The 25,418-nt window shown below is 39.8% G+C and overlaps 1 protein-coding gene across 2 annotated transcripts in view; it reads left to right on the top strand.

Moving 5' to 3' along the window:
- The first annotated feature begins 8,961 nt into the window (after positions 1 to 8,961).
- Positions 8,962 to 25,418, top strand: part of LOC150087935 (F-box only protein 3-like) — a 210,560-nt gene continuing 194,103 nt past the window's right edge. For both annotated transcript variants that reach the window (XM_090369278.1, XM_090369277.1), the window contains exon 1: positions 8,962 to 9,151. In XM_090369278.1, coding sequence (XP_090225404.1) covers positions 9,084 to 9,151 — 68 coding nt within the window. In that variant the 5' untranslated portion in view covers positions 8,962 to 9,083. The remainder of the gene's footprint in view (positions 9,152 to 25,418) is intronic.

Genomic DNA, 25,418 nt, shown 5'->3' with positions numbered 1-25,418 from the left:
CCGAGAAGCACCTTCAGCAATTACTCCAGATCACCGAAGAATTCAGAAAGGATATTGGGATGGAATTTGGTGTAGACAAACGCAAGGCCCACGGACTGCGTCAGGGAAAATTAGTCAACCGAAACTACCAGCTGCAGAGTGATAAAGAGATCGAAGCCATGGCAGAGGGAGAGGCCTACATATACTTGGGGATAATGCAGGCTCAGCAGTTACAGCACAAGGAAATTAAGGCCTGCCTGACCGAAAAATACCATCAGAGACTCAGAAGTCTGATGAAAGCAAAGCTGAACGGAGGGAACACAGTTAAAGCCATAAACACCTATGCAGTCTCAGTGCTAACATACTCCTTTGGGGTCATAGATTGGACTAATTCCGAGCAGGAGGATATCATGAGAATGACAAGGACAATGATGACAAAGAGCCGACAACACCACCCGAGAACTGCCGTGGAGAGACTGAAAATTTTCCGGGAAGAAGGAAGAAGGGGCCGAATAGACCTCATTGAGCAACAGAAGACAGCGATAGTTAACTTGAAGGATTACTTCCAGAAACACACAGACACACAGCAGCACTCCACCAGGCCATAAGGAAGATAGACAAGCGATATACCCTACTCAACCTAAGCCAGAGTCCCTCCCAACCAGAAGGTACAAACGAAGCTAGAAAGATGGGTTACAATAATCTCCATCAGGGTCACTTAGATAAAATTGCTTGCAATGCATGGCTTATGAGCAGAACGCTCTTCCCCGAGAATGAAGGATTCATGCTCACCATCCAAAACCAGGTAATCAACACCAGGAACTATAGAAAATACATCGCCAAGAAGCCCGGAGTGTTAGATGACACGTGTCGACGATGCCACCTGGCCTCAGAAACGATCCAACACATCACCGCCAGATGCAAGGTGATCCCTCAGACTGGTACACTCATAGACACGACCAGGTAGTCAGGAGAATACATCAGAAGCTAGCAAGGAAATACCAGTTGGCTGAAGAAAATGTACCATACTACCAGTACGAACCCCAGGTAGTACTACAGACCCCAACCCAAAAGCTGTACTGGGACCGCGCCATAATAACGGATAGGACAATCCCGCACAACAGACCGGACACATAACCCTTGTGGACAAGAAGGATAAAGGCTACCTATTGATTGACATAGCGGTACCCAACACTGGCAACCTGCAGAAAACCCATGTGGAAAAAATGAGCAAGTACACGAACCTAAGACAGGAGATCAAAGAGATGTGGCATATGAAACAAGGAACGACCATTTCGATCATCGTGTCAACCACAGGTATGGTGTCAAAGATCCTACATAACAGCCTAGCAGCAAGCAATAGGTCTCTCAGCGAACACCTACAAGGAACTCCAGAAAGTCGCAATCCTGAACACTTGTAGGATTGTCAGAGAGTTCCTCGACCAACAGTAACATCAGACATAACAACAACAACCACCCTGTGTACTTGGTATCAATACCCTTCACGAGGTGGAACCCCCAATCACGGAGAAATAATATAAGAGCAGCAAAAATAATAATAATAATAATAAAAGCCATAAACACCTATGCAGCTCCAGTAATAACGTACACATTCTGGATCATAGATTGGACTGACACCGAGCTAGAAGATATCATGCGAAAGACAAAGACAATGATGACCAAGAGTCGCCAATATCACCTGGTCAGCAGTGGAGAGAATAACAATACCTCGAAAAAAATGAGGGAGGAAGGAAGGGGCCTGATAGATCTGACAGAACAACAGAAAACAGCGATAATTAATCTGAAAGATTACTTCGAGAAGAACACAGTACCACTCCACCAGGCCATAAGGAAGATAGATAAGTGGTATACCCCAACTCAACCTAAGCGAAGAAACCCCTCCCGCTCAAACGGTACAAGACACGAAGATAGAAAGATGGGCAAAGAAGACACTACATGGCAGACACTACGATGACCTCCATCAAGATCACACGATAAAATTGCATCCAATGTATGGCTCGCAAGGGAGGCACTCTTCCCCGAGAATGAAGGATACATGCTGGCCATCCAAGACCAGGTAATCAACACCATTATTTTTTATTATTATTATTATTATGTCTGAGGTGGCACCTAGACTTCCGTCTATCTCCACCTGATAAACTGACTTTGTGCAGAACCTCTGCAAAGCAGGCCTGTATGGCAGGTCTCTTCGCCACCAGGGAGCAGCTGGCACCTGCACAGCCGCTCCCTGGTGGCGAAGAGACCCTAATGGCCGCCCATACTCACTTGGTACTGGGCCTGGTCTTCTATTTTAATGCCTCATGCACAAAAATCCCGCACTCACCGGAAGTAGTGCTATACCGGTGGGTGCCAGCAATCCCGTTCCCAGGCTGCCCACACCTGAGAGCCAGCAAAAAAAAAAAAATAATAATAAAAATAAATAAATAAATAATAGTTAAATTTAAAAAATAATAATAAAATAAAATAAAAATAAAATTATATACATACACACACACACACACACACACACACACACACACATATACATATACATATAATATAAAGAAACTAAAAAAACCCACAGATAATTAAAATGTATATAACCAAATCTTAATTAGTAATCATTAGTTTATTCCAATGTCTTCTCCGTTGAAAAACAGTTACACAGAACTCTTGCAGTGCTTGAAATTTTTCCTGATTAGCAATAAGATCACTTTCACAGCCTCTAACTAAATTACCAATCTTCACTTTTAGCCTTTCTCTAAGTTGAACATACAAACTACAATCATATAATAAATGACATCAACTCCCAGGTTGACCGCAAGTAAATAAAGGAGAACTGACTAGACCAAAGTAATGTAGTTTAAAATTCAATGACCCATGGCCAGTTGAAATAAACGATGTTACCATAGAAGGAAAAAACCATTTGTTGTTACTATCATAAGTAAATGTAACTGTTGGAATGAACAATCTAGTCACCTCCCCAGTTACACTAAGATCCCATCTCTGTTGCCACATACCAATCAACTGTGTTAGAATATTTTTCTTAGCTTTAGCTATCTCTATAATGATACCAGATGTAATATTCACGAAAGAAACAACTATGGCTTTTTTTTAAGTAATAAAAAAGGGCCCGATACACAATGTACAGGTCTAGAGGCAAATGCCCTGCCAAAACCTGCATAGCATTCGTTGAGACTGTTCTGCACAAACTAGAAATAACATAAAGCATTGAGCGCTGAATCGATAACAATTTCTGTTTAAATTTAACGTTAGTAACTCTGAAGTACCATGCTGATGCTCCGTACGCAACTATGGGTAAGAAGACTGCCTCAGAGTATAAATTTAAAACTTTCCTTTTCAACCTCCAATCTGACCGTTTAATCGAATTATTGCTGCACTAAATTTTTTAACTTTTTCATGTAAGTAATTAAATGTGGGAAAAACGATAATCTATCATCAATTCTTATACCTAGATATTTCACCTCAGATACTAGGGGAATCTGCCTCCCCTTAATTAAAGCTTTTGGCGGTCGCGCATAATTTAGTTTCCCCTTAAGAAGCATCATAACCGTTTTAGTTGTAGATATGAATAGTTTATGCAGATCAGCCACGACACTAGACTTTCTAATACCTGAGCCACTCTTATTTCAAGACAGACCTGGATTTACCAGTAACACATAAAACCAAATCATCTGCATAAGCAATCTTATGCAGATTTTCAACTGATTGTTCTAGCCATAAATTAAGTACTAACTTCCAAAAAAGTGGGCCCAATACAGACCCCTGAGGACACCCTCTCGAAAGAATTCTATTAAACTGTAGATGCATAGCTTTCAGTATAATTTTCCTACCATACAAATAACTCTGTATCGTCCTATACAATAAGACTGGACATTGCATACCCCTTAATGCAGACAGAATACTCTCATGCCACACCATGTCAAAAGCTCCAGTAAAATCTATAAAGATGGCTAACACATACTTCTCCTCTACCTAGTTGTTGAAATTCATGAGATCATCAATGGCATCCTCTGTAGAATGCCCTCTCTTGAAACCATACTGATAAGGCAGGGTCAAACCATTTTTATCCATGACTTGGTTCAGTCTTAAAAATAACAATCTTTCAAAAACTTTGCCAAGATTGGCCAATAACGAAATTGGTCTATACCCTCTTGGGTCATTTGGTTTTTTACCCGGCTTAACTAACAGCTTGATCAAACCAACTTTCCAGATCCCAAGTAAGCTTTTATTATATAAGTTTAACAAGATGTTAGGATAAAGCTCAATCACTTTAAGAACAGCGATATTCTCTACTAAATCGACCCCGGAGCTTTGGAAATGATAATTTTCTTAGAAGCGGTTTTCAATTCCTCTAAAGTAAATAAACTAATATCAACAGACTCAAGGTACGTTACATTAGAGTCCTTGATACCTTCTTGCTCTGTTGTCCCCCTCCTTCTTCCTCATGAGGAAACAACTCCGATGTTACTGCCTGCACTGTTGTAATCCAATCAATTGTTTCCACACCATTGATGATTACGGTATTCATTATCTCTCCAGGTCTTACTTTATTCATACTTAATTTATAAATTAACCCCCAAGGATCTGTATTGCCCACACTAGTAACTAGATTTCTCCAAGCCTTTAATTTACTCCAATAAATAGCCCTATAATAAATTTTATTTTTATTCCTATAACACGCGTGATAAAATTGAGCCTCATTCAGCCCCCACTGCCTATACCTCTGATATGCCTTCCTAAATAAAAATACTTCTTTCCTTAACCTGGATAATTCGCATTCCACCAATTAACAACTCTCCTCTTAACTCGTTGTCTCCTTAAGGAACAACTGAGGGCTCTAAGCAATGAAGACTGAACGAAAGCAGCAAACTCACAAGCATTTAAAAAATTCAAATTAACCGTATTGTCTCCTGAAAAATCTAAAGCCACTGATCGTGCAAAACTAGACCAGTTAATCTTCTTATAAGTAAATCTAGCCAAATTAATATGAAAAACCAAAGATCTATGATCACTATTCGTATAGTCTGTTTTGACAAGCCAATGACAGATTCGTCTGGATAACCCCTGAGTAACTAAAGTCAAATCAACGTTCGACCTGCCATGAACATTATTAAAAGTATAAGGCTGACCTGATATATTGACTCACACAAATTATTCATTAAAATAAAGTTCTCCATTAAGCGACCTCTCTGATCAGTCATGCCGCCAAACCATAAGTTAGACTTTGCATTGGAATCCAATGCAATAATTAAATTACTACAACCAATTTCACTGAAAACTATTTTCATATAATGGATAGAATTAACAATTTCGTGACTTGGAGGACAATAAAGAGATAGTAAATTAAAAGACAGCCTAGGAGTACTAATGTTCACACATGTTGAGTTCTGACTGCACAGCCCTAATCAACACCAGACACAACAGAAAATACATGTCAAAGGAGCCCGGAATGTCGGATGACACATGTCACCTGGCCTCAGAAACGATCTAAAAAACACCGCGGGGTGCAAGGTGATCACCCAGACTGAGTACATTCATAGACACGACCAGGTAGCCAGGATAATACATCAGAAGCTAGCGAGGAAATACCAGTTGGCCAAAGAAAGCGTATCCTACTACAAGTACTAACCCCAGGCAGTACTGGAGACCCGATCCCACAAGCTGTACTGGGATCGCGCCGTAATAACGGATAAGACTATCCCGCACAACAGACTGGATATAACCTTCGTGGACAAGATGGAAAAGGCTACCTACCTGATTGACATAGCGGTGCCGAACACTAGCAATGTCCAGAAAACCCATGAGGAAAAAATTAGGAAGTACAAGAACCTGAGATCAAGGAGATGTGGCATATGCAAGAAGTATCGACCATCCCAATCGTCGTGTCAACAAACGGTATGGTACTAAAGACTCTACACAGCAGCCAAGCAGCAATAAGTCTACCAGAGAACACCTACAAGGAACTCCAGAAAGTCGCAATCATGAACACCTGTAGGATAGTCAGAGATTTTCTCGACCGACAGTAATACCAGACATTACAACCACCCTGTGTAGTTGGTAGCAGTACTCGTCACGGAGTGGAATCCCCCAATCAGGAAGAAATAATATAAGAGCAGCAGCAGCAACAACAACAACAACAACAACAACAATAATAATAATGTCGGAAGCGTTCGGGAGGTATGGCCAACCAAGCTGTGTAATGCGGTCAGTAATGAGGTATGGAGGTGATTGGTGTATCCAGACGCCTGATATGCCTTTCCATATTGTCGACAAGTGCTCTATGGAATTGATATCGGAAGATTTCGGAGGCCAATCGATATGCTGGAAGTCAGAACTCTGTTCCTCAAACCATTCCTGCACGACAATGTCCGATGGTTCAGCGTATTGTCATCTTGGAAGACACCATCGCCATTCGGGAAAAAGTGTAACCTAGCGGGATGTACACAGTCAACAAGCAGTTGACGATAGCGGAGACCACTGATATGTTGTTCCACATGCATCAGAGGTCCAAGTTCCTGTCAGTGAAACATGTCCCACACCATTCAACCGCCTACACCGGCCTGCACTTCTGATACTTTGCATGAAGTATCAAGAGCCTCATGTTGTTTTCCGTCAAATCCGTACACGAACATCCACAGTGTGGAGTAAATAACGTGACTTATTTGACCAGCACCAGTAAGTAGTAAAATTCCACGACTCGGAATTTTACTCCCTACTGAACCACTGACACATTATCTATGTTACGTACGTCGACTAACTCTGCCCTCTCGTACCTCGCTTGGTCAACGGGTCACATTCAGTTATCGTAGGGGTGGTCATAATTCAGTGATCTCTCAGTGTATATTGGTTGGCACAGTGCTTACTGACAGGAATCAAGGCATATTACTTTGGCAAGAAATAGATAATTTAGACAGATTGGTTGAGAAGCTGCAGTTGAGTTTTAACTGGGTAATAGTAATCTCAGAATAAGTGGCACCACCCTCAATTTGATAGAGAACATACGAGTGAAAATTGTACATTCGGACATGAAGTTCTTTGAGGTGTGAAGATGTAAACACTTTTTCCTTTCTGTGCATGGCGTACAGTAACTTTTGAAGGGAATAAAAATGTGATTGTCTCATTGCTAAGACAATGGGCCGAATCTTGAGTGCTGCCTACAGGTCTGGAAGATTCATTTTAATAAGCATATATGACTTTCTTTGAACAGATGCGACTAGGTTAGTCAAGAACACATAATGGTACCCTTATGATGAAAGATTTCAGTTCGTTCCATCCTTCTGTAGGCAATGACCTGAGGCATGAAAAAAATTGAAATAAGCAAGGAAACCTGGGCAATGGTTGTTAGCTTCTTTACGTTTAAGTGCCAGAATCGTCCAAAAGTTTGTTTGTGAATATTTTTCGATTTAGTTCGGGATCTGCTCTGTATCTCATATTGTGCTCTTCCTCATTGTGAAGGAAGAGCACAATATGAGGTACAGAACAAATGATGCCTCCCACAGTACCAACGTAGTTTCTTAAGAGTTGTCTATGGTGTATCCTCGTTGTGAAGGAAGAGCACAATATGAGATACAGAGCAAATGATGTCTCCCACACTACCATCGTAGTTTCTTAAGAGTTATCTATGGTGTATCTACACCGATATTATATAGATATTAAACTCTTACTCTTAATGTTTTATGCTTTGTGCATTTAGTTATTTTTAAATATTATCATATAAACCTTTTGGCATCTCTCATATTGTGTGAATATCTGCACAACTGGGTTGTGCAGATAATTACAACCAGGGTACCTGCCCATCCACTGATGATAGGCCAATAGCCTTGAAATGGTCGCCGGGGGAGCCTGATATTCACGGAGTTTCCGAGAATAGGTAACAACAGTCTTCTCTACTGGGGAAGCGTTGCCTATTCGAGGAATATATGAGCTTTGAGTGTGAGTTGAAGGAGCAACTGTCCATTTCTTCTTTCTACGGTATTTCCTTCCTCTAGCTCTCCTACTATCACCTTCCTACATCTTTACCTCTTTTCTAAGTCTAATAGGGATAGTATGAGGATAACCGAGAACGTTATCCCATACCATATTTAAAAACGATACCGTCTGGGTGATGGTACTCACTGAGAATAAGTAACAATAGTCTTCTCTATCAGTGAAGCGTTACTTATTCGAGGTAGTGCAATACCATGGCAACTCGTTGTGAAGGAAGAGCAGAATATGAGATACAGAGCAAATGATGCCTCCCGCACTACCATCGTAGTTTCTTAAGAGTTTCTTATCTATGGTGTCTCTACACCAATGTTATATAGATATTAAACTCTTACTCTTACTCTTAACGTATTATGCCTTGGCATTTAGTTATTTTTACGTATTTACTAGCGTAAAGGTGAGAAAGTACTGATTGCTTTGGTATGTGTTTCTGAATTCTTTAATTAAAGCTAGTTCTTCATATACTCCGTTTGTTATGTTTAGTCCCAGAAAGGGAGTTCACGTTTTCCGTGGAGGGGACAGCGAAGAAAATAAATAAATTTGGCTGAGAACTGCTAAGTTGCTTGCTCGTTCCGATAGTTTGTTGAGACGTGAAAATAAAAGTTCAATAGCCTCAAGGACATGTCTATAAAGGTTGTATGGCCTGAAACTCTATGAAGAGTGATTTTTTTTTTTTTTTTTTTTCGCTTTTTAACAGATCAATAGATGCTTTGTCAGAAACAGGAATACATACTTACTCGCGGTTATGGGAAAATGATCTGCGGGGGTGTTTGTCACCTAGCACTACTCTGTGACTTCTCTGTTGTGTTGATGTCAGTGGAGGCGCTGTTTTGTCTACACAAATTTGTGTTTTCTATCCGTGAAAATGTTTTTAAATAAAAATATGTAACGTGTTATTTTCTTGTTGATGCATTTGGAAATGCAGAGAGGGAGTTTAAGGTCTCTACTTTACCCGTGTTATTCGTTATATATATATATACTGTATATATATTTCCCTTCTCTCTGTTTTTTCGAATTGGAAGTGATTTCCACGTGGTACATGATACTAATTGGGCTTTAAAATTATATGTACAGTCTTGTTTCTAATAGTGTTTGTGATGGAACATTTTCCAGCTGAGCTGTTGCTGAACATTTTCCGTCATGTGGATTATAAGGAACTTGTCAGGTGTGTGTTGAACCTTATTTGTGGTTTACTTGAGGAATTAAAAATGTAACCGCCCTGAACTGAATGTTTTTAGTTATGGTGTGCCTCTTCGTGTTTATTTATTTTTTTAATGTTAGATATTATTCATTTATTGAGAATTATTAGAGGGGATGGATAAATTAGGTTGCTGGTTTTTTTTGTGATGCGGTATAAGTAGAATGCCAATAAATCAGCTTTATCTTTAGACAAGGATGCAGTTTATTACTGTCTGTATGTTACAGCGTGGAAGTATGGTTGGACAGAAGTTGTGGCTATTATCTTTGGCCAGAGACCAGCAGTCTTTATTACTATTTGCACAAGAAGCAAGTATCGTTTCCTTAGCTTTAAGGCAGAGGAAGTAGGGGTGGAGGAGAATTTTCTTATGTAATTACCCCACGGGCTCACATCTGGTGAGTATGGGCTTGGCACACCCAGGGTCCTGAGCTGGAGAGAGAGAGAGAGAGAGAGAGAGAGAGAGTCATATTTTGACTCTCTCTCTTAGAGTAACTAGGGAATTTTTTTTTTAGCTGGTGCAGCATAAGCCTCAGGCTTCCTTGTACAATATAGCTAATAATAATAATAATAATAATGCTATACTGGGCACGGTGTGTTTATCTTATGAGCAATCAGAGACACAGGGATAAATAACAAGACATTTGTGCTAATGACTACTGATGCATATATATGAAATTGGTAATCATTATAATTAATTTTCATATTTCTTCTTCACTTAAATTTTCAATGATATCTTCACTTTCTTTTGCAGAAAAATCGTAATTGGACTACTGTGCCACTCTGTTTTGAACAATGGACTGATATTATTAGTGGAGTCTCCCAGGGTTTGGCGCTGGGCCCATTATTGTTTCTATATATATTTTTTAATGAACTTTAATCAATCATGATCCATCCTTTGGGATAGCATTGATTATTATTAATTAATATTTCTCTTTGGAATCAGTCTGGAATCTTTGGATGTAAGGTGTTTTTTGTTTGGGTTCTGGGTTCAATTCCTGCCTGTGACTAGAGGAATTCCAGAAGTTCGCTTCAATCATGGCTGCAGTTAGCTAATCTCAGGGCAGAGGAAGTAGGGTTCCCCCATAAGTTATTCTGCAATTTTTAACCTTCACAACATGTATATCAGCTCATGAATAAACTCATGCAGGCAATAATATACAATGGCACAATATGGCCTAAGTCACTGATATGCCTAAAACCTGATGACAGCAACAAACAACAATCTGGGTTATAGAATGGTAGAGAAAAATAATATCCATTCCATTTAATAATAATACTTCTTAACCTGCTGTTAGTTGTGCTCCAGTTTGTTGTAAGGGTATCATGGGCATCCATCAGGTAACCAAATTTGTTTTTTCTCGTATGGGAAAGGTTTTTATGAATTTTGCTTGCAGTATATTGTCATCTTTTCTTAATATATTTCCAAATCTATTGTATCTGGCTTAAAATTTTTTTAATTAAAAAAATTTAAATATTTAAAATACTGTGTTTTATATACATTATTTAAAAAAAAATTAAAATGATTAATTCTGCCGAAAAAAGAAAGTTAAGCTATAAACATCATATTTAATAGTTGGTTGCATTTTCCAGTATATCATATGTGTAGATTTTAGAAAAGCTTTTTGATACTGTTCAAAAATTGAGCAATGTGACATTAGAAGCAAGTTACTGTTATGGATAAAGGGGTGGTTGAGTGGGAGATGACAGACTGGTTACCAGTGGGCACTATTTGTCTTGGACTAATATTATTAGTGAAGTCTCCTAGGGTTCAGTGCTGGGCCCATTCTTGTTTCCTTATATTTATTAATGATATTGATGAAGGCATATCAGGCTTAACATCCAAGTTAGCAGATGCACTAAAGTTAGCAGAATAGTTATTGACAGTAATTGGGGTACCCTACTGCAACAAGGTCTAGAAAACTTATGAAGATGGGCTGAGAAGTGGCAGTTAAATTTCAGAATTGACAAACTACATATGGGTATCAGTAATCCCAGATTATGGCTACCAATATGTTGTTATGTTATTTGGTTTTTAGGAGCATTAGCACATATCCCCACATTGCTCGGGGATATGTGGTGGTCATTCCCTGACCTTTCCGCATCCTCCATATTTGATGGTGACGGGCTCAAACCCCGGTCTAATCAAGAAGCGTGTGCTACGCGCTGCTGCTCCTTCCCACCCAGCTACGGAGGCGCCATACCAATATGTCTGATTGATTGCTCATGAGATAAACACAGATTACTGCTACCCAGAATCAACAACCCTTGGAGAAATTAGCATTAGTAGAGGCATACGATGCAAGAAAGCAAGCTTATGCAGCATTGGCCAAAAAAAAAAAAAAAAAACCCTTCCATTTCACCTCTACGTTCGTTCCAAATGCCTGTCCAGCTCAGCCTTAAATTTATTTAGGCTATCAACTTCCACAACAAAAAGTGGAAGTCTGTTCCACCAATCGACTACCCCCTGGCTAAAGGCAAATTTCCAATATCTATTCTACAACTGTATTTCCTTAATTTGAATCTGTGTCCCCTCAGGTTCTTAATCCATGCAAGAGGAAGAATCCCATTGACATTAAGCTTTCTCAACCCATTCAAGGTTTTGTACACCTCAATCAGATCACCTCGCAGATGCCTACACTCCAGGCGCTGCAATTTGCAGAACTTAAGCCTTTCTTCATAAGAGCACCCCCTTTGTTCCCCTCACCAATCTTGTTGCCCTTCTTTGTACTCGTTCTAGCAACTCTACATCCTTCCTAAAATGAGGCCTCCAGACCTGTACACAGTACTCTAGGTGTGGCCTGACCATTGCATTGTATAATGGTATAATCACCTCCCTGTCCCTGCTAGCAAAATTCCTATATCATTGACAAGACTCCATGATCTGCCCTGGTAGCCCCTCTGCATTGCTCAGTGAACTTCATATTTGACTGTACAATTACCCCCCAGGTATTTTTCACTTCCCTGAGTGTAGTTCCACACAGTTGGTACATTTCTCTTTGGTTATTGCTACTCATATGCAGTACTTTGTATTTGTCAATGTTAAACTTCATTTGCCATCTTTCAGCCCATTTTCCCAACTTATCTAGATCCAGTTGGAGTAGCATAATGTCTTTACTGTCGTTAACAACCCTGACAACCTTTGTATCATTTGCAAACTTCGACATTAAACCTGATATACCTTCATCAATATCATTGATAAATATACAAAATGACAATGGGCCCAATACCGAACCCTGGGGAACTGCACTAATAACATTTGTCCACAAAGAGCAGTGTCCATTAATTACCACTCTCTGTCCTCCCACTCAACCATCCCTTTATCCATTGTAGCAATTTACCCTTAATGCTATACCTCTCCAATTTATACAGCACTCTTCCATTTGCAACAGTATTAAAAGCTTTTCCTGAAATCCAAGTATATGATATTAAAATTATTTTTGGAATTTAGTTCCTTTGTGACCACATCCCTTTCCTTCTAGAGTTAACACAAGTAAAGAACTCTTTGCTGTTTTTCTTTGCAACCTTCGCCAAAGATTTCCCTTAATCTGCCTTCGTCTGTCCAACCTCCTTTGTCTTGATTACAGACTACATTATAACTGCCATAGGCTTCTGTGTCACCTGATACTTTATATGCATCCCATACATTTTTCTTCTCTGCCACGAGCCTGGTTAATTCATCTGATATCCATTTAGGCCTGAACCTTGAACAGTATTTCTTAGTTGAAATGAAAAGCCTAGTAGCCTCCAAAATTAAGTGAATGCTTCCCATTTAGAATTCAGCATTGGTAACATCATCAGTTGATCCCACTGTACAGAATTTAGTCACCTTTACGAAAGTAAAAGCCCTTTCCTTTGGCCTTGATGGTAGTTGCATCCCACATCAGTACATTGTGATCACTGTCAGCCAGTGGTTCCTCTATCTACAAATTCTTAATACATGAATAATCACTGCTGATAATCAGATCAAGAGTATTATTCCCTCTGGTTGTCTCCTGAACATGTTGCTGTAGAAAGCATTAGCATTAGTAGAGGCATATGATGCAAGAAAGCAAGCTTATTCAGCATCAGCCAAAAAAAAAAAAAAAAAAACACACACCACTCCCATTTCACCCCTCCGTTCGTTCGAAATACCTGTCCAGTTGAGCTTTAAATTTGTTTAGGCTATCAACTTCAACAACAAGTGATGGAAGTCGGTTCCACCAACCAACCACCCGCTGGCCAAAGGCAAATTTCCGCACATCTATCCGACATCCGTCCTTCCTCAATTTGGGCGCCTCCGTAGCCAGGTGGGAAGGAGCAGCAGTGCATAGCACACGCTTCTTGATTAGACCGGGGTTCGAGCCCGTCACCACCAAATACGGAGAATGCGGAAAGGTCAGGGAATGACCACCGCATATCCCGGAGCAATATGGCCTTAGTTGCTAATGCTCCTAAAAACCAAATAACAAACAAACAAACAACCTTCCTCAATTTGAATTTATGCCCTCTGAGGTGATTATTCTGAGCAAGATGAAGAATCCCATTGGCATTGAGCATGCTCAAACCATTCAATGCCTTATACACCTCTATCAGATCACCTCGCCGGTGCCTAGTCTCCAGACTCTGTAATTCATCCAATAAATCCACAAGTCTTGCTAGTGTGCGAGTGACCAACCCACAAGTCCCAGTCAATATCTGGAAAGTTAAAATCCCCCATCATAAGACATTCTGATTTACTGGCCCACTCTATTTCTCTGCACAATTGTTCATTATACTTATCAGGCCTATAACACACACCTACTCTCATTTTTCCTTTCCCAGTGGCCCCGGGTGCCAAGTGATTGTGACTGAGCGATTTCTCTGTGCTTTCACTGTGATTCTCAAAAGGTGAATTTTAGTTCTCTTTTACGTTCTTCTGCTTAATAATTCCTTTTATTTAATAGCAGCTCTTTTTTTCAAAAGTACTGATCGAGAGCAAGAAAGGAAAGTAACCTTTCTTTTTTCATATTTAATAGACTAACCCCTACTAACTTTGCTTGGTCACACCAGGCACTGCTCCTGCCTTCCCGTGGCAGGGCCGGTAACCTTGGCAGAAAAGTTCATCTGCCAGGGGCTAAGAGGAGCCAACATGGAAAAAAATGTTTCCATCTATAGAGTCAACAAGCTGTCGGCCAGATACCGAACATAAACATGATTCGTCACAAGCAAAGAGGTTCAAAACCAATCCCTTGGTGACAGACTTACCAGCATTTTTAATAATGCACTCACTATCAGAACAGCCTCTCAGTAAGCTATCCCCTTTTCTAATCCAAAAACATCTGGAAAGTCTTGCAGGGTCTCCCAAGACGGTTAAGAGACTGCAATCAGGGGACTTACTTGTTGAAACTCTGAACCAAAGGCATTCTGAAAAACTACTAAAAATTACAAATTTTGCTGGTATTTCAGTTAATGTAACTCCACATGCAACCCTAAATACATCAAAGGGTGTAATATCTAGTTGGGACCTGATGAATGTGACGGAGGAAGAAATTAAAGAAGAGCTTAAGGAACAAAATGTAATCGCTGTAAAAAGAATTATGGTCAAGAGACAATATACTCATATCTACCAGAAATATAATTCTCACCTTTAACAGTCCAAATCTGCCCTCATCAGTAAAAGCAGGATATCTTCTTTGCCGCACTCATCCTTTCATACCCAATCCATTGAGACGTTATAAATGCCAAAAGTATGGCCACTCTCAAACGACATGCAGAAACAACCCAGTTTGTCCCAACTGTGGATCCTATGATCACATTCAAAGTGATTGTTCTGTGAAAGAAATGATCTGTCCCAACTGCAAAGGCAACCATCCGGCCTACTCTAAGACATATGAGAGGTGGAAAACAGAGAAACAAATTGTGAAATATAAAGTTGAAAATAAAGTTAGTTATCAGGAAGCAAGAAAATTAATTGCACCCAGTATACATAACCGTACCTATGCCAGTATCGCAAAAAAATATCAGACAATAGCCACGCAAACTGATGTTACCATTCCACATAACATATCAATCTCCAACTGGGCTCGAGCTGTCCTCTCTCAGCAAGAGTCCAATACCCTGAAACACTCAGACCAAGCAAGTAATACGCCTCTTAAGATTCCAGTAAAATCTCCTCCTCCACCAGTGACTGCTACTACTTCAAATAATCCTAGTTCATCTTCAAAAAAGATTATTCAGGACACATCGATGCATTCAAAGTATTCATCCAAACAGGAAGATCCGATTCTTGAAATATTTGTAGAAAAAGAAGATATGGACACAGGTCGCCCTACATTTCCAAAAAGAGACAAACCAAAGCCAGAACGCCATAAGACAGCCACGTCAGGTACAGCTTCTTCTAAATTCAAGTAATGCCTAACATCTTGCAATGGAATTGCAGAGGCTTTCGTGGCAACATTGACGACATTCATTACTTAATTAACCGCCACTCTCCAGTTGGTTTCTGCCTGCAAGAAACCTATTTAACTCCTCAATTTCCATTTCCATAAAAAAATTACTCAGTCTATCGACTAGATCGGAATACATTCAATTCTGCTCGTGGTGGTGTAGCTATTTTAATTAACACAAGGATTCCAGCTAGAAAAATCACTCTCCAAACCCAAATCGAAGCTGTCGCTGTGCATCTGATTACTCAGACTGCTTTAACTCTAGTCTCAGTTTATCTCCTACCAAATCATACTTACACTTATAATGATCTTAAGGAACTTTTATTACAGCTACCCTCCCCTATCTGCCTGCTAGGGGATTTCAATGGCCATCACCCTTTATGGGGATCATCTAAAATAGACAGACGCGGCCGACTGATCGAAACTTTACTGGAAAAACAAAACCTCACTCTTCTTAACAGTGGTTCGCACACCCATATACAGTTAGCTAATGGACAGACTTCTGCCATTGACTTATCGATTTGCTCCCCGATACTGTTTTCAGTCATGCAATGGTCTGCTCTGGATAATCCCATGGGCAGCGATCATTTTCCAATTGTTTGTAATCTGATGACTACACAACCACCATTAGATAAACCCTGCAGGAAATGGAAATTTTCTATAGCTAATTGGGACAAATTTCAGTCAGCAATCACACTGGACAAAAAAATTATACAACTACATCCCCTAGATGAAGTTACCGATTATATCATTTCCTGCCTTTTATTTGCAGCTAAAAGCTCAATTCCAATATCAAATTCCAAGACTCAACGCCATTTCAACTGTTGGTGGAATGAGGAATGCACAAAAGCGAAGAAAGAACAAATAAAGAATGGAATTTATTTCGTCGAACTCCAACTACAGTTAATCTTATTAACTACAAGAAACTAAAGGCAAAAGCTCATCTCATTCAAAGACAAGCCAAGAAAGATTCTTGGGCTCGGTTTGCATCGACTATCAATAGAAACACGAACCCATGATTAATATGGAAGAAAATTAGGCAGCTTTCTAGGAAGTTTCCAACTGTTCCTTCCCCAATTCTCTCCTGCAATGGTCTAGACGTCTCTTCTCCTCTGGATATAGCAAATGCCTTAGGCAAAACTTTTGCTCACGTCTCGGCTGCTTCCACCTACACTCCGGAATTTCAGAAAACTAAGACCACCACAGAACAGAGACACATCAACTTTCGAACTTCATTGCTACTTCCATATAACCAGCCGCTCCAATACTGTGAACTATTGCAAGCCATCAGAACAACACGCAACAGTGCCGCTGGGCCAGATGGGATATATTATGTTATGTTACAGCACCTTGATGAGAAAAACTTACAAATGCTGCTAGCCTTCTTTAACCGAATCTTCCTGGGAAATGTTTATCCCACTTCTTGGCAATATGCTACAGTTCTGGCCTTTTTTAAACCTGGAAAAGACCCCTCCAATCCTAATAGTTACAGACCAATATCTCTGTCCAGTTGCCTCGGTAAAATTCTTGAAAAAATGATCCACAGTCTACTCACTTGGATCATTGAAAGCGAACATCTACTAAGTAATAGTCAGCATGGCTTTCGCCAAAACAGGGCCTCCTTTGATCTGACGATCAAGGCTGAATCCAAAATTCGCAATGCCTTTATTAAAAACAAACACCTAGTTATGGTCTTCATAGATATAGAGAAGGCATTCGATACTACCTGGCGTTATGGAATTCTCCGTGACCTCCATAATCATGGTCTCCGTGGCAACCTGCCTATATTTATTAGGAACTTCCTCAAGAGCAGATCTTTCCAGGTGCGATATCAAAATTCCCTTTTTACTACATTCTTGCAAGGAGTACCACAAGGGTCAGTTTTGAGTGCAACCCTGTTTACCCTCAGAATTGATTCTATCACAAAAGAACTCCCAAATACTGTAGAGGCGTACCTTTTACGCTGATGATCTCTCTCTTTCTTGCCATTCACAGAATATGAGATCTATTGAAAGGCAATTGCAGATGTCTCTCAATAAAGTACAAAAGTGGGCTGAGCTCAATGGATATCGTCTTTCCCAACAGAAAACAGTTGCGATCCACTTTTGCAATCAACGCAAACTGCATATGGATCCTGAACTTCGGATATCAAATACCACCATTCTAATTGCCAGCAATATCAGATTCTTGGGACTAATCCTGGACAGTAAGCTGAACTTCTTTGAGCATGTTAAATTATTACGTACTACCTGTCTCAAAAAGATCAACATGCTAAGAGCTTTATCTGCCCATTCTTGGGGAGCAGACCATAACAACTTTGCTGCTCTTATATAGAGCATTGATTAGATCCCTTTTAGATTATGGTGCTCCAGTTTATGATTCTGCCCGAAGGGGTGTACTACGCTGGCTGGATCCTATTCAACATAAAGCACTGTGGATTGCAATTAGTGCATATAGGACATCTCTAACTCATAGTCTATACATTGAAGCTCATGAGCCCCCTCTGCATCTCCGCAGAAAAATGCTGTTACTTAAATATGCAGCCAAAATACAGACTTGCTCTTTGCATCCTATTCAGCCATACCTTTTTTAATCAACCACTAGTTAATCTCTATAGAAATAAACCAAGTAAAATCCGACCAGCTGGCTTATGGCTCCTTGAACTGGACTGTTCCTCTTCACAATAGGCAACAGATAAAGAATTACTCTCATCCTCCGTGGACCCCCTTTCCTCAACTGACTCGTGATACTTATTTTCTACAATGGGGAAAGAATCGCCTACCGACACTGAATGCGCAACAACTCCATGCTAGCCATCTTCAAAGCTGTGCTGACTTCTTGCCGGTATATACAAATGGTTCCAAATCTCTTTCAACTGTTGGAGCAGCAGCAGTGTTTCCCTCGACTATCATATCAGCTTCTCTTCCACCTGAATATAGCAACTTTTCAGCAGAACTGTATGCAATACAATTAGCTCTAGAAAATTTGACTCTACACCCATCTGCAAAATATATAGTTTACACTGACTCTCTCAGCTCAATTAGAGCAATGCAGAATCCCTCTCAAAAGAATCACCATATTTTAATGAAAATCAGGAGTTTGCTATTGCAAATTGATCACCGTCAACAACTAGTGAAGTTTTGCTGGATTCCGGCACATTCAGGCATAAAAGGAAATGAACTAGCTCATATATCTGCTAAAAATCCATCAACCTCAGACTTAACCTCTGTCTTCATTCCAGCATCTGATTATAATATCATAATTCAAACAGCATACTGTGGACAGAGCTATGGCATAAAGAAACAAACTTTTTGAATTGAAACAGGACCCAAAATTATGGCACTTATGCACTCAAAACGTTCGGCGAGAAGTGCTACTTGCACGGATAAGAATAGGGCATACCCATCTGACTCACCTCCATTTACTCACCGGTAATGATCCTCCTCAGTGTTCACACTGCTCTGAACATCTAACAGTCAAACATATTTTGATTGACTGTCCACACTATCAACCACATCATACTTCAAAATCTGGCCAATCTTCAAGAATCGTTGACACTACATCATATCATAGGAGAGGAGGCAAATATTAAGGAACTTTTTTGCTTTCTGAAACAAATTAGAGTGTGTAATCTTTTATGAATAGCTTTCAGAACTGAAATGAATTTGAATTGCTACGTTCTTAATTATTTTCTGATATAACTACGAATAGGTGCACTATAGCGATAGTAGCTAATGCGCCAATAAACAACCATACCACACATACACACCTTTCACACACACCTTTCCCAGTGCTTCATCATCATCAGCCATTTTCAATCCACTGCAGGATGAAGGCCTCTCCAGCAACTTTCCATTTCCTTCTGTTTTGAGCACTGGCCATCCATTTACTACCCACAAACTCATTTCATCTATCCATCTCCGCCTTTGTCTTCCAGGTTTTCTTCTAGCTCCTCTTGGATACCATTCTGTTATTTTCTTAGTCTATCTGTCATCATGTCTTTGAGCTCTGTGTCCTGCCCAAGACCATTTTAGTTCTTTAGTTTTGATAAGAATGTCCTTTACTTGAGTTTGTTGCCTAATCCATGTGTTTCTCTTCTTATCTAACAGTCTGATTCCCAATATGATTCGTTCCATTCTTCGCTGTGTAGTTCTCAGCTTCTGTTCCATTCTTTTGGTGAGTGCCCAAGTTTCACTTCCATAAGTCATGGTGGGGAGTATACATTGGTTCATTATTTTGTTTCAGACAAACTGGGATATTGCTTTTCAGTATGTGACTATATTTCCTGAATGCTATCCATCCAAAATTTATTCTTCTCTTGACTTCCAGCCATTTATCATTATTACAGCTAATACCTGTCCCAGATAAGTATATGACTCCACCTTTTCAATTACTGCTCCTTCAATCATTATTTCCCTTTCTGTGGCATACTTGTTCATCATTACTTTTGTTTTAGCCATATTCATCTTTAGTCCAAAATCCTTACTAGCTGTGCATAACTGATTAAGATTTTCCTCTAATTCTTTGGGATCATGGCTTATGACCACAATGTCATCTGCAAATCGTAAATGGTTTAGGTACTCTCCGTTCACATTGACTCCTTTCTGCGACCAGTCTAATCTTCTGAAAGCTTCCTCAAGGGTAGCAGTAAACAGCTTCGGAGATATCGAGATATCGTGTCTCCTTGTCGAACTCCTTTCTAAATTTTAAATTTCCTACTGTCTTTGTCTTGTCTAATAAAGGAGGTAGCACTCTCATATTCTTCAAAATCATAATATATGGGATATCAATGCCTTGTCTTTCCAGTGCCCTAAACATTGCCTTATGCTGTATGGAGTCAAATGCCTTTTCATAATCCACAAATGCCAGGCATAATGGTGTTTATGTTCATTTGCTTTCTCCATTAGCTGTGATATTACGTGAAGGTGATCCATAGTTGAGAATCCTGTCCTAAAGCCAGCTTGCTCTTTCTGTTGATTCTCATCAAGTATTCTTTCTAATCTGTTAGTAATGACCCTTGTGAACAACTTTTAGATGTGGGATAAAAAGCTATTTGGTCTATAATTTCCAATTTCTGATTTATCTCCTTTCTTATGCAGCAAAATTATGATTGCATTATTCCACTGCTTAGGCATCACACCTTTTCTAATGCACTTTGTGACGAGCCTTGCCAGTTTTTGTGTTATGTCTCTTCCTCCCAATTTTAACAACACTACAGTAACTTCATCTTCCCCCGGGGCTTTCTGATTCTTCATTTTCTTCAATGCATGTTCTACCTCATCAGGAAGAATACTGGGTATGTCGTTTGTGTTGCTACTTTGCAATCCATCTTCCCCAGTGTTGGCATCATTCCCCTGCTCGTTGTATAATTCTCTATAGTGGTCTTCTGCTATATGAATTATGCCTTCTCTGCTGTTTATAAGTACACCATCACTATTCATGGCTGCTGATTTAAATCCTTTGTTTTCCCTTAATGCTTGTTCTACTTTTCTTGTGTTAAATATTCTTATGTCCTCTCTGAGTCTCTAATGGCTTTGCATAACTCGGTATACTCAATTTTCTCCCTGTCAGTGTTTTTCTTGCTTTTCATTTGTTGTCTTCGGTTCATCATGACAAGTGTTTCTTGACTAATTTTTTCTTCTTTGGATTTATTTTTCCCTATAGGTTTCTTGGGCTTTATCACTTTCAAAAAGTTGTAATATTCCTCGTCGATATCTTGGTCCGCAGCAGTCTGCAGAAGCTCAAACTTGTTCTTAAGTATGTACATACTGCTTTTTCTCCTCTTCTGTTATCTCAAAGACCTTTGTATTATTTACTCGAGTCAATTTTTTCCTTTCCTTTCCTACATCTATATCGTGTACATCTTACCATTGTGTGATCACTTCCAACATTTTACCTTATTCAGGACGGTAACATCATTCACAATATATCTTCTGTTAGTGAGGATGAAGTCGATTTCATTAGTAGTTAATCCATTTGGACTCTTCCATGTACACTTTCTGTTCACCCTTTTCTTGAAAAAAGTGTTCATTACTGATAGTCCTTGAGATTCTGCAAATGAAAGAGGTGAAAGACAAGTCTTTCACCTCTTTTATTTCTTTCACCAATTCCAAAATTTCCTATAGTTCCCCTTTCTGTGCTGTTTTGTCTTTTTCCAACCTTAGCATTGAAGTCTCCCATAATAATAGTGTAGTAGGTTTTCTGCTCATCTAGACGACTCAATTTCGGTGTACATTTCTTCAACCTCTTCATCATCATGGCTCGATGTTGGTGCATAAATCATTATAATCTTTAGCTTGTACCTCTTAGAAATCTTTTGTATTAGTCTTGACACTCTTGGTGATGTACTTTTGAATTCCAAAATGTTGTTTTTAAAATCTTTATGGACCAGAAACCCAACTCCACCTTCACTCCTTTCACTGTTTCCATTAGTGTACAGCAGATTTCCACTTGATAAACTTATAAGTGATTCATTTCTTCTTCTTGTTTCAGCCAAACCGATGATATTCCAATTCACATTTTCTAATTCCTTTTCCAGCTCTAATATCCTGTCTTCACCGATGAGTGATCTTACGTTATAACAGGCCAAGTTCAGTTTCCGTGCATGGCAGCCTGGTCGTACCCAGAGATTCTTAGCACCCTTTGCTTCCACTCTGATCCTCTCGCTGCCGTAAGAGGGAGAGTGAAAGCTGCTGGGGACTGAGGGCCATTTGTTTCGTCGTGCTTTCATATGCTGGAGGGTTTGGTCTTTTCCTCTTCACACTGACCAGGCGTCTTGAAGAGAACCACTCTACACGTTCGTTGCCACCTAAGTGACATAACAGGGCTTACCATCGAGAAGGTGTGCATGAGTGGATTTTAGGTAGGCAGGCCAACCGGACTTCTCCTAAATCTTTTGTAATAGAGAGATATTGGATCCATCAGTGTTTTAGGCTGAGTGTCTGATAACACACAGGATACCTGTTCCCCTCTAAGTCCCAGTGCTTAGGTGATACCAAACAGACTCAACATCAATTGGATGCACTTCGTTAGATTTTTGTTAACTAATAGCATAACCCCTCCTCCCTTCCTGTCTATCCTTTCTGTACATGTTGTACTCCCCAAATTTGAATTCTGCACTGCTTATGTCTGTGTGACACCACGTCTCTGATATCCCAACAATATCTGCCTCTGATGGCTTGACTAACTCTTCAAGCTCATCAAAGTTATTAACTATATGCCTAGTATTGGTGTACATGCAAGTATACATGCACCTGTTTCTATTGTTAGTTACCCTAACACAGCCCATGTATTTACTTGTTCCACAATGACTCCCAGCAGTACTGGAAATGTCCATTGCCTTGTTTTCCAGGCTGCTGCTCATTCAAATAGAAGCAGGCATAGGCAAAAGAATCACTTTTGCCTATGCCTGCGACCACTGTTAACCTTTTAATCTGTGTATCCCCCCAAGCTAGCAATTTTCCGACCCACCTAACACTGCCTCGATAGCAGCAGCAAATATTCTCGCTCCCTTTCTATTTAAGTGTACCCCATCCCTGTAGAAGCAGTCTATCCTGTCGACAAGCACAGACCAGACTGAAAAAAATTCTACCGCTTGAGCTTTGCACATTTTCTCCAGGGCCGAATTGATCGACAAGGCTCTCATCATATACTCCCTTCTATCATGTCTGGCCAGAATTGCAGACACTTTCACATTCAAATCTAACTTGCGACTTTTTTTCAACGGTGACCTCTACTTGTTGAGTAAATTTGCAGATCTCTTACTCTTAATGTTATTAGTTCCAACATGTACAACAATATCACCTTTTTTGTCCTTAAAAGATATCTGCTCTGCATCATCAACTTTTGCCCCTGGCAGACATGGAGTATGAAAACAGTTATTGGAGTATGAAAGAATGGATGAAAGGAGATTTGGCTATCAGCCTAAAAAGAAAGTTATACAACATAATCATTCTATCCACTCTAACATACGCAGCCCAAACTTGTCTTTGATAGCAAAACAAGTAAATAAACTTAGAACATGCCAATGAGTAATGGAAAGAAGTATGCTGGGTATAACTAAAAAAGACAGAATAAAATCTACTTCTATCAGACAAAAATCTAAAATCAGTGATGCCATCAAGACATCCAAGTCACTTAAAATGAAAGTGGGCAGGACATCTTTCCAGAAAACAAGAGGACTTGTGGGGTAAGGTCACAACTGTTTGGCTATCAAGAGAAGGAAAAAGAAATAGAGGAAGGCAGAAAATCAGATGGAGAGATGAGTTAACATCCTTTATGAGCCCCAATTGGACAAGACTAGCATTGAACCACGATGAATGGAGAAAGTTGGGGAGGCCTTTGCCCAGTAGTGGGATTCCACAGGCTAACACAACAAAACAGAAAAATCCGAAATTTACATACATTGTGGAACCACACTTAGGGTAGTGGAAAATGAAAAAGACCTGGAATTAATTGTGCAGTCAGATGTGAAGTTCTCTGAGCAGTGCGGAAAGACTGCCAGGACTCGTGGAATTTTGCTAGCAGGGAAAGAATGATTGTCCCATGGCATGAGGCAGTGGTTAGATTGCATTTTGAGTACTACATACAGGTCTGGAGGCCTCATTTTAGGAAAGATGCAGATCTTCTGGAATGTGTGCAGAGGAAGGATTGAAGGGAAGAAAAGGGTGTCCTTACTCTTATTTGTTCTTTCTCGTCAATGACAGGGAAAGGCTTCTATTCTGCAGGCTTTCAGTGGATTGAGTATGCTCAGTGCCGATGAGATTCTTCGTGTTGCTCCCATCAATATATAAGGGAGCATAAATTCAAATGAAGAATGGTTGCAGGATAGCTGTGCAGAAGTTTGCCCTCAGCCAACGGGTGGTTGATTGTTGGAACAAACGTCCATATGTTGTTGTGAATGACAATAGTTTGAATAGATTCAAGGAAGAATTAGACCCTCTTTTAAAGGGATGGATATGTGATATAGAAATTTTTTTTTTTTTTTTCTATGATGATCTATGAGCTTTCTTGCTTTTTTTTTTTTTCCCCATCCTATTTCACTACTAGTGTTATGCTTTATTTAGGAAGCTAGAAGTTTAGAGAATGTAAATGGTGTATTTCCATGAACTAGAACAGTTTGGCCACCACTTGTTTCATTCAGTTTTTTCTATTTTTTAGAACTTCTAGAATATGCCGTTGAATAATTCATTCAGCGGCAGTTGAATAAATAAATGAGGAAGATGAAAAGTTGGTTCTGTGAGTTTGAAGTTGGACAGTAAATGGATGTTGGCTGGTGGCAATACATGTTCGGACTGTTTTGAAAGAGAGAGCGGGAATTATAGAAGCCAATTCAGAAGAATAGTGCCCATGGAAGTATCTGTAGAAAAGGCATGCAGCAGAAATGGTATTGTCTATGAGACAGTGAGTGGAGAGACTCTGTTAGAGATGAGTCATTAATTAACCTAACTGTCCTCTTCTGAATGAAGCCTGAGAGTGGTTTTGGGAACACTGCCCCAGATGTGGGAATAATTTTCCATGGTAGGGTGGATTTGCGATTTGTACAGAGTGAATAGCAGTTTGGAAGAAAACTAACGTAGAGAGTGAAAGAGAAAACCAAGTTTTTTAGATGCAGAGGATTGTTGTTTGTTATTTGGTTTTTAGGAGCATTAGCAACTAAGGCCATATTGCTCCGGGGATATGCAGTGGTCATTCCCTGACCTTTCTGTATTTGGTGGTTACGGGCTCGAACCCTGGTCTAATCCAGAAGCGTGTGCACACACTGCTGCTACTGCCCACCTGGCTATGGAGGAGCCAGATGCAGAGGAAGCAATATTTGTAATGTGCTTGTG

Source organism: Mastigoproctus giganteus, chromosome 3 (assembly GCF_048544385.1).
Source record: "Mastigoproctus giganteus isolate SK-2022 chromosome 3, ASM4854438v1, whole genome shotgun sequence".
NCBI classification, from domain to species: Eukaryota; Metazoa; Arthropoda; class Arachnida; order Uropygi; family Thelyphonidae; genus Mastigoproctus; species Mastigoproctus giganteus.
Note: the sequence above shows the minus strand (reverse complement) of the source record. Positions and strands in the feature narration are given on the sequence as shown.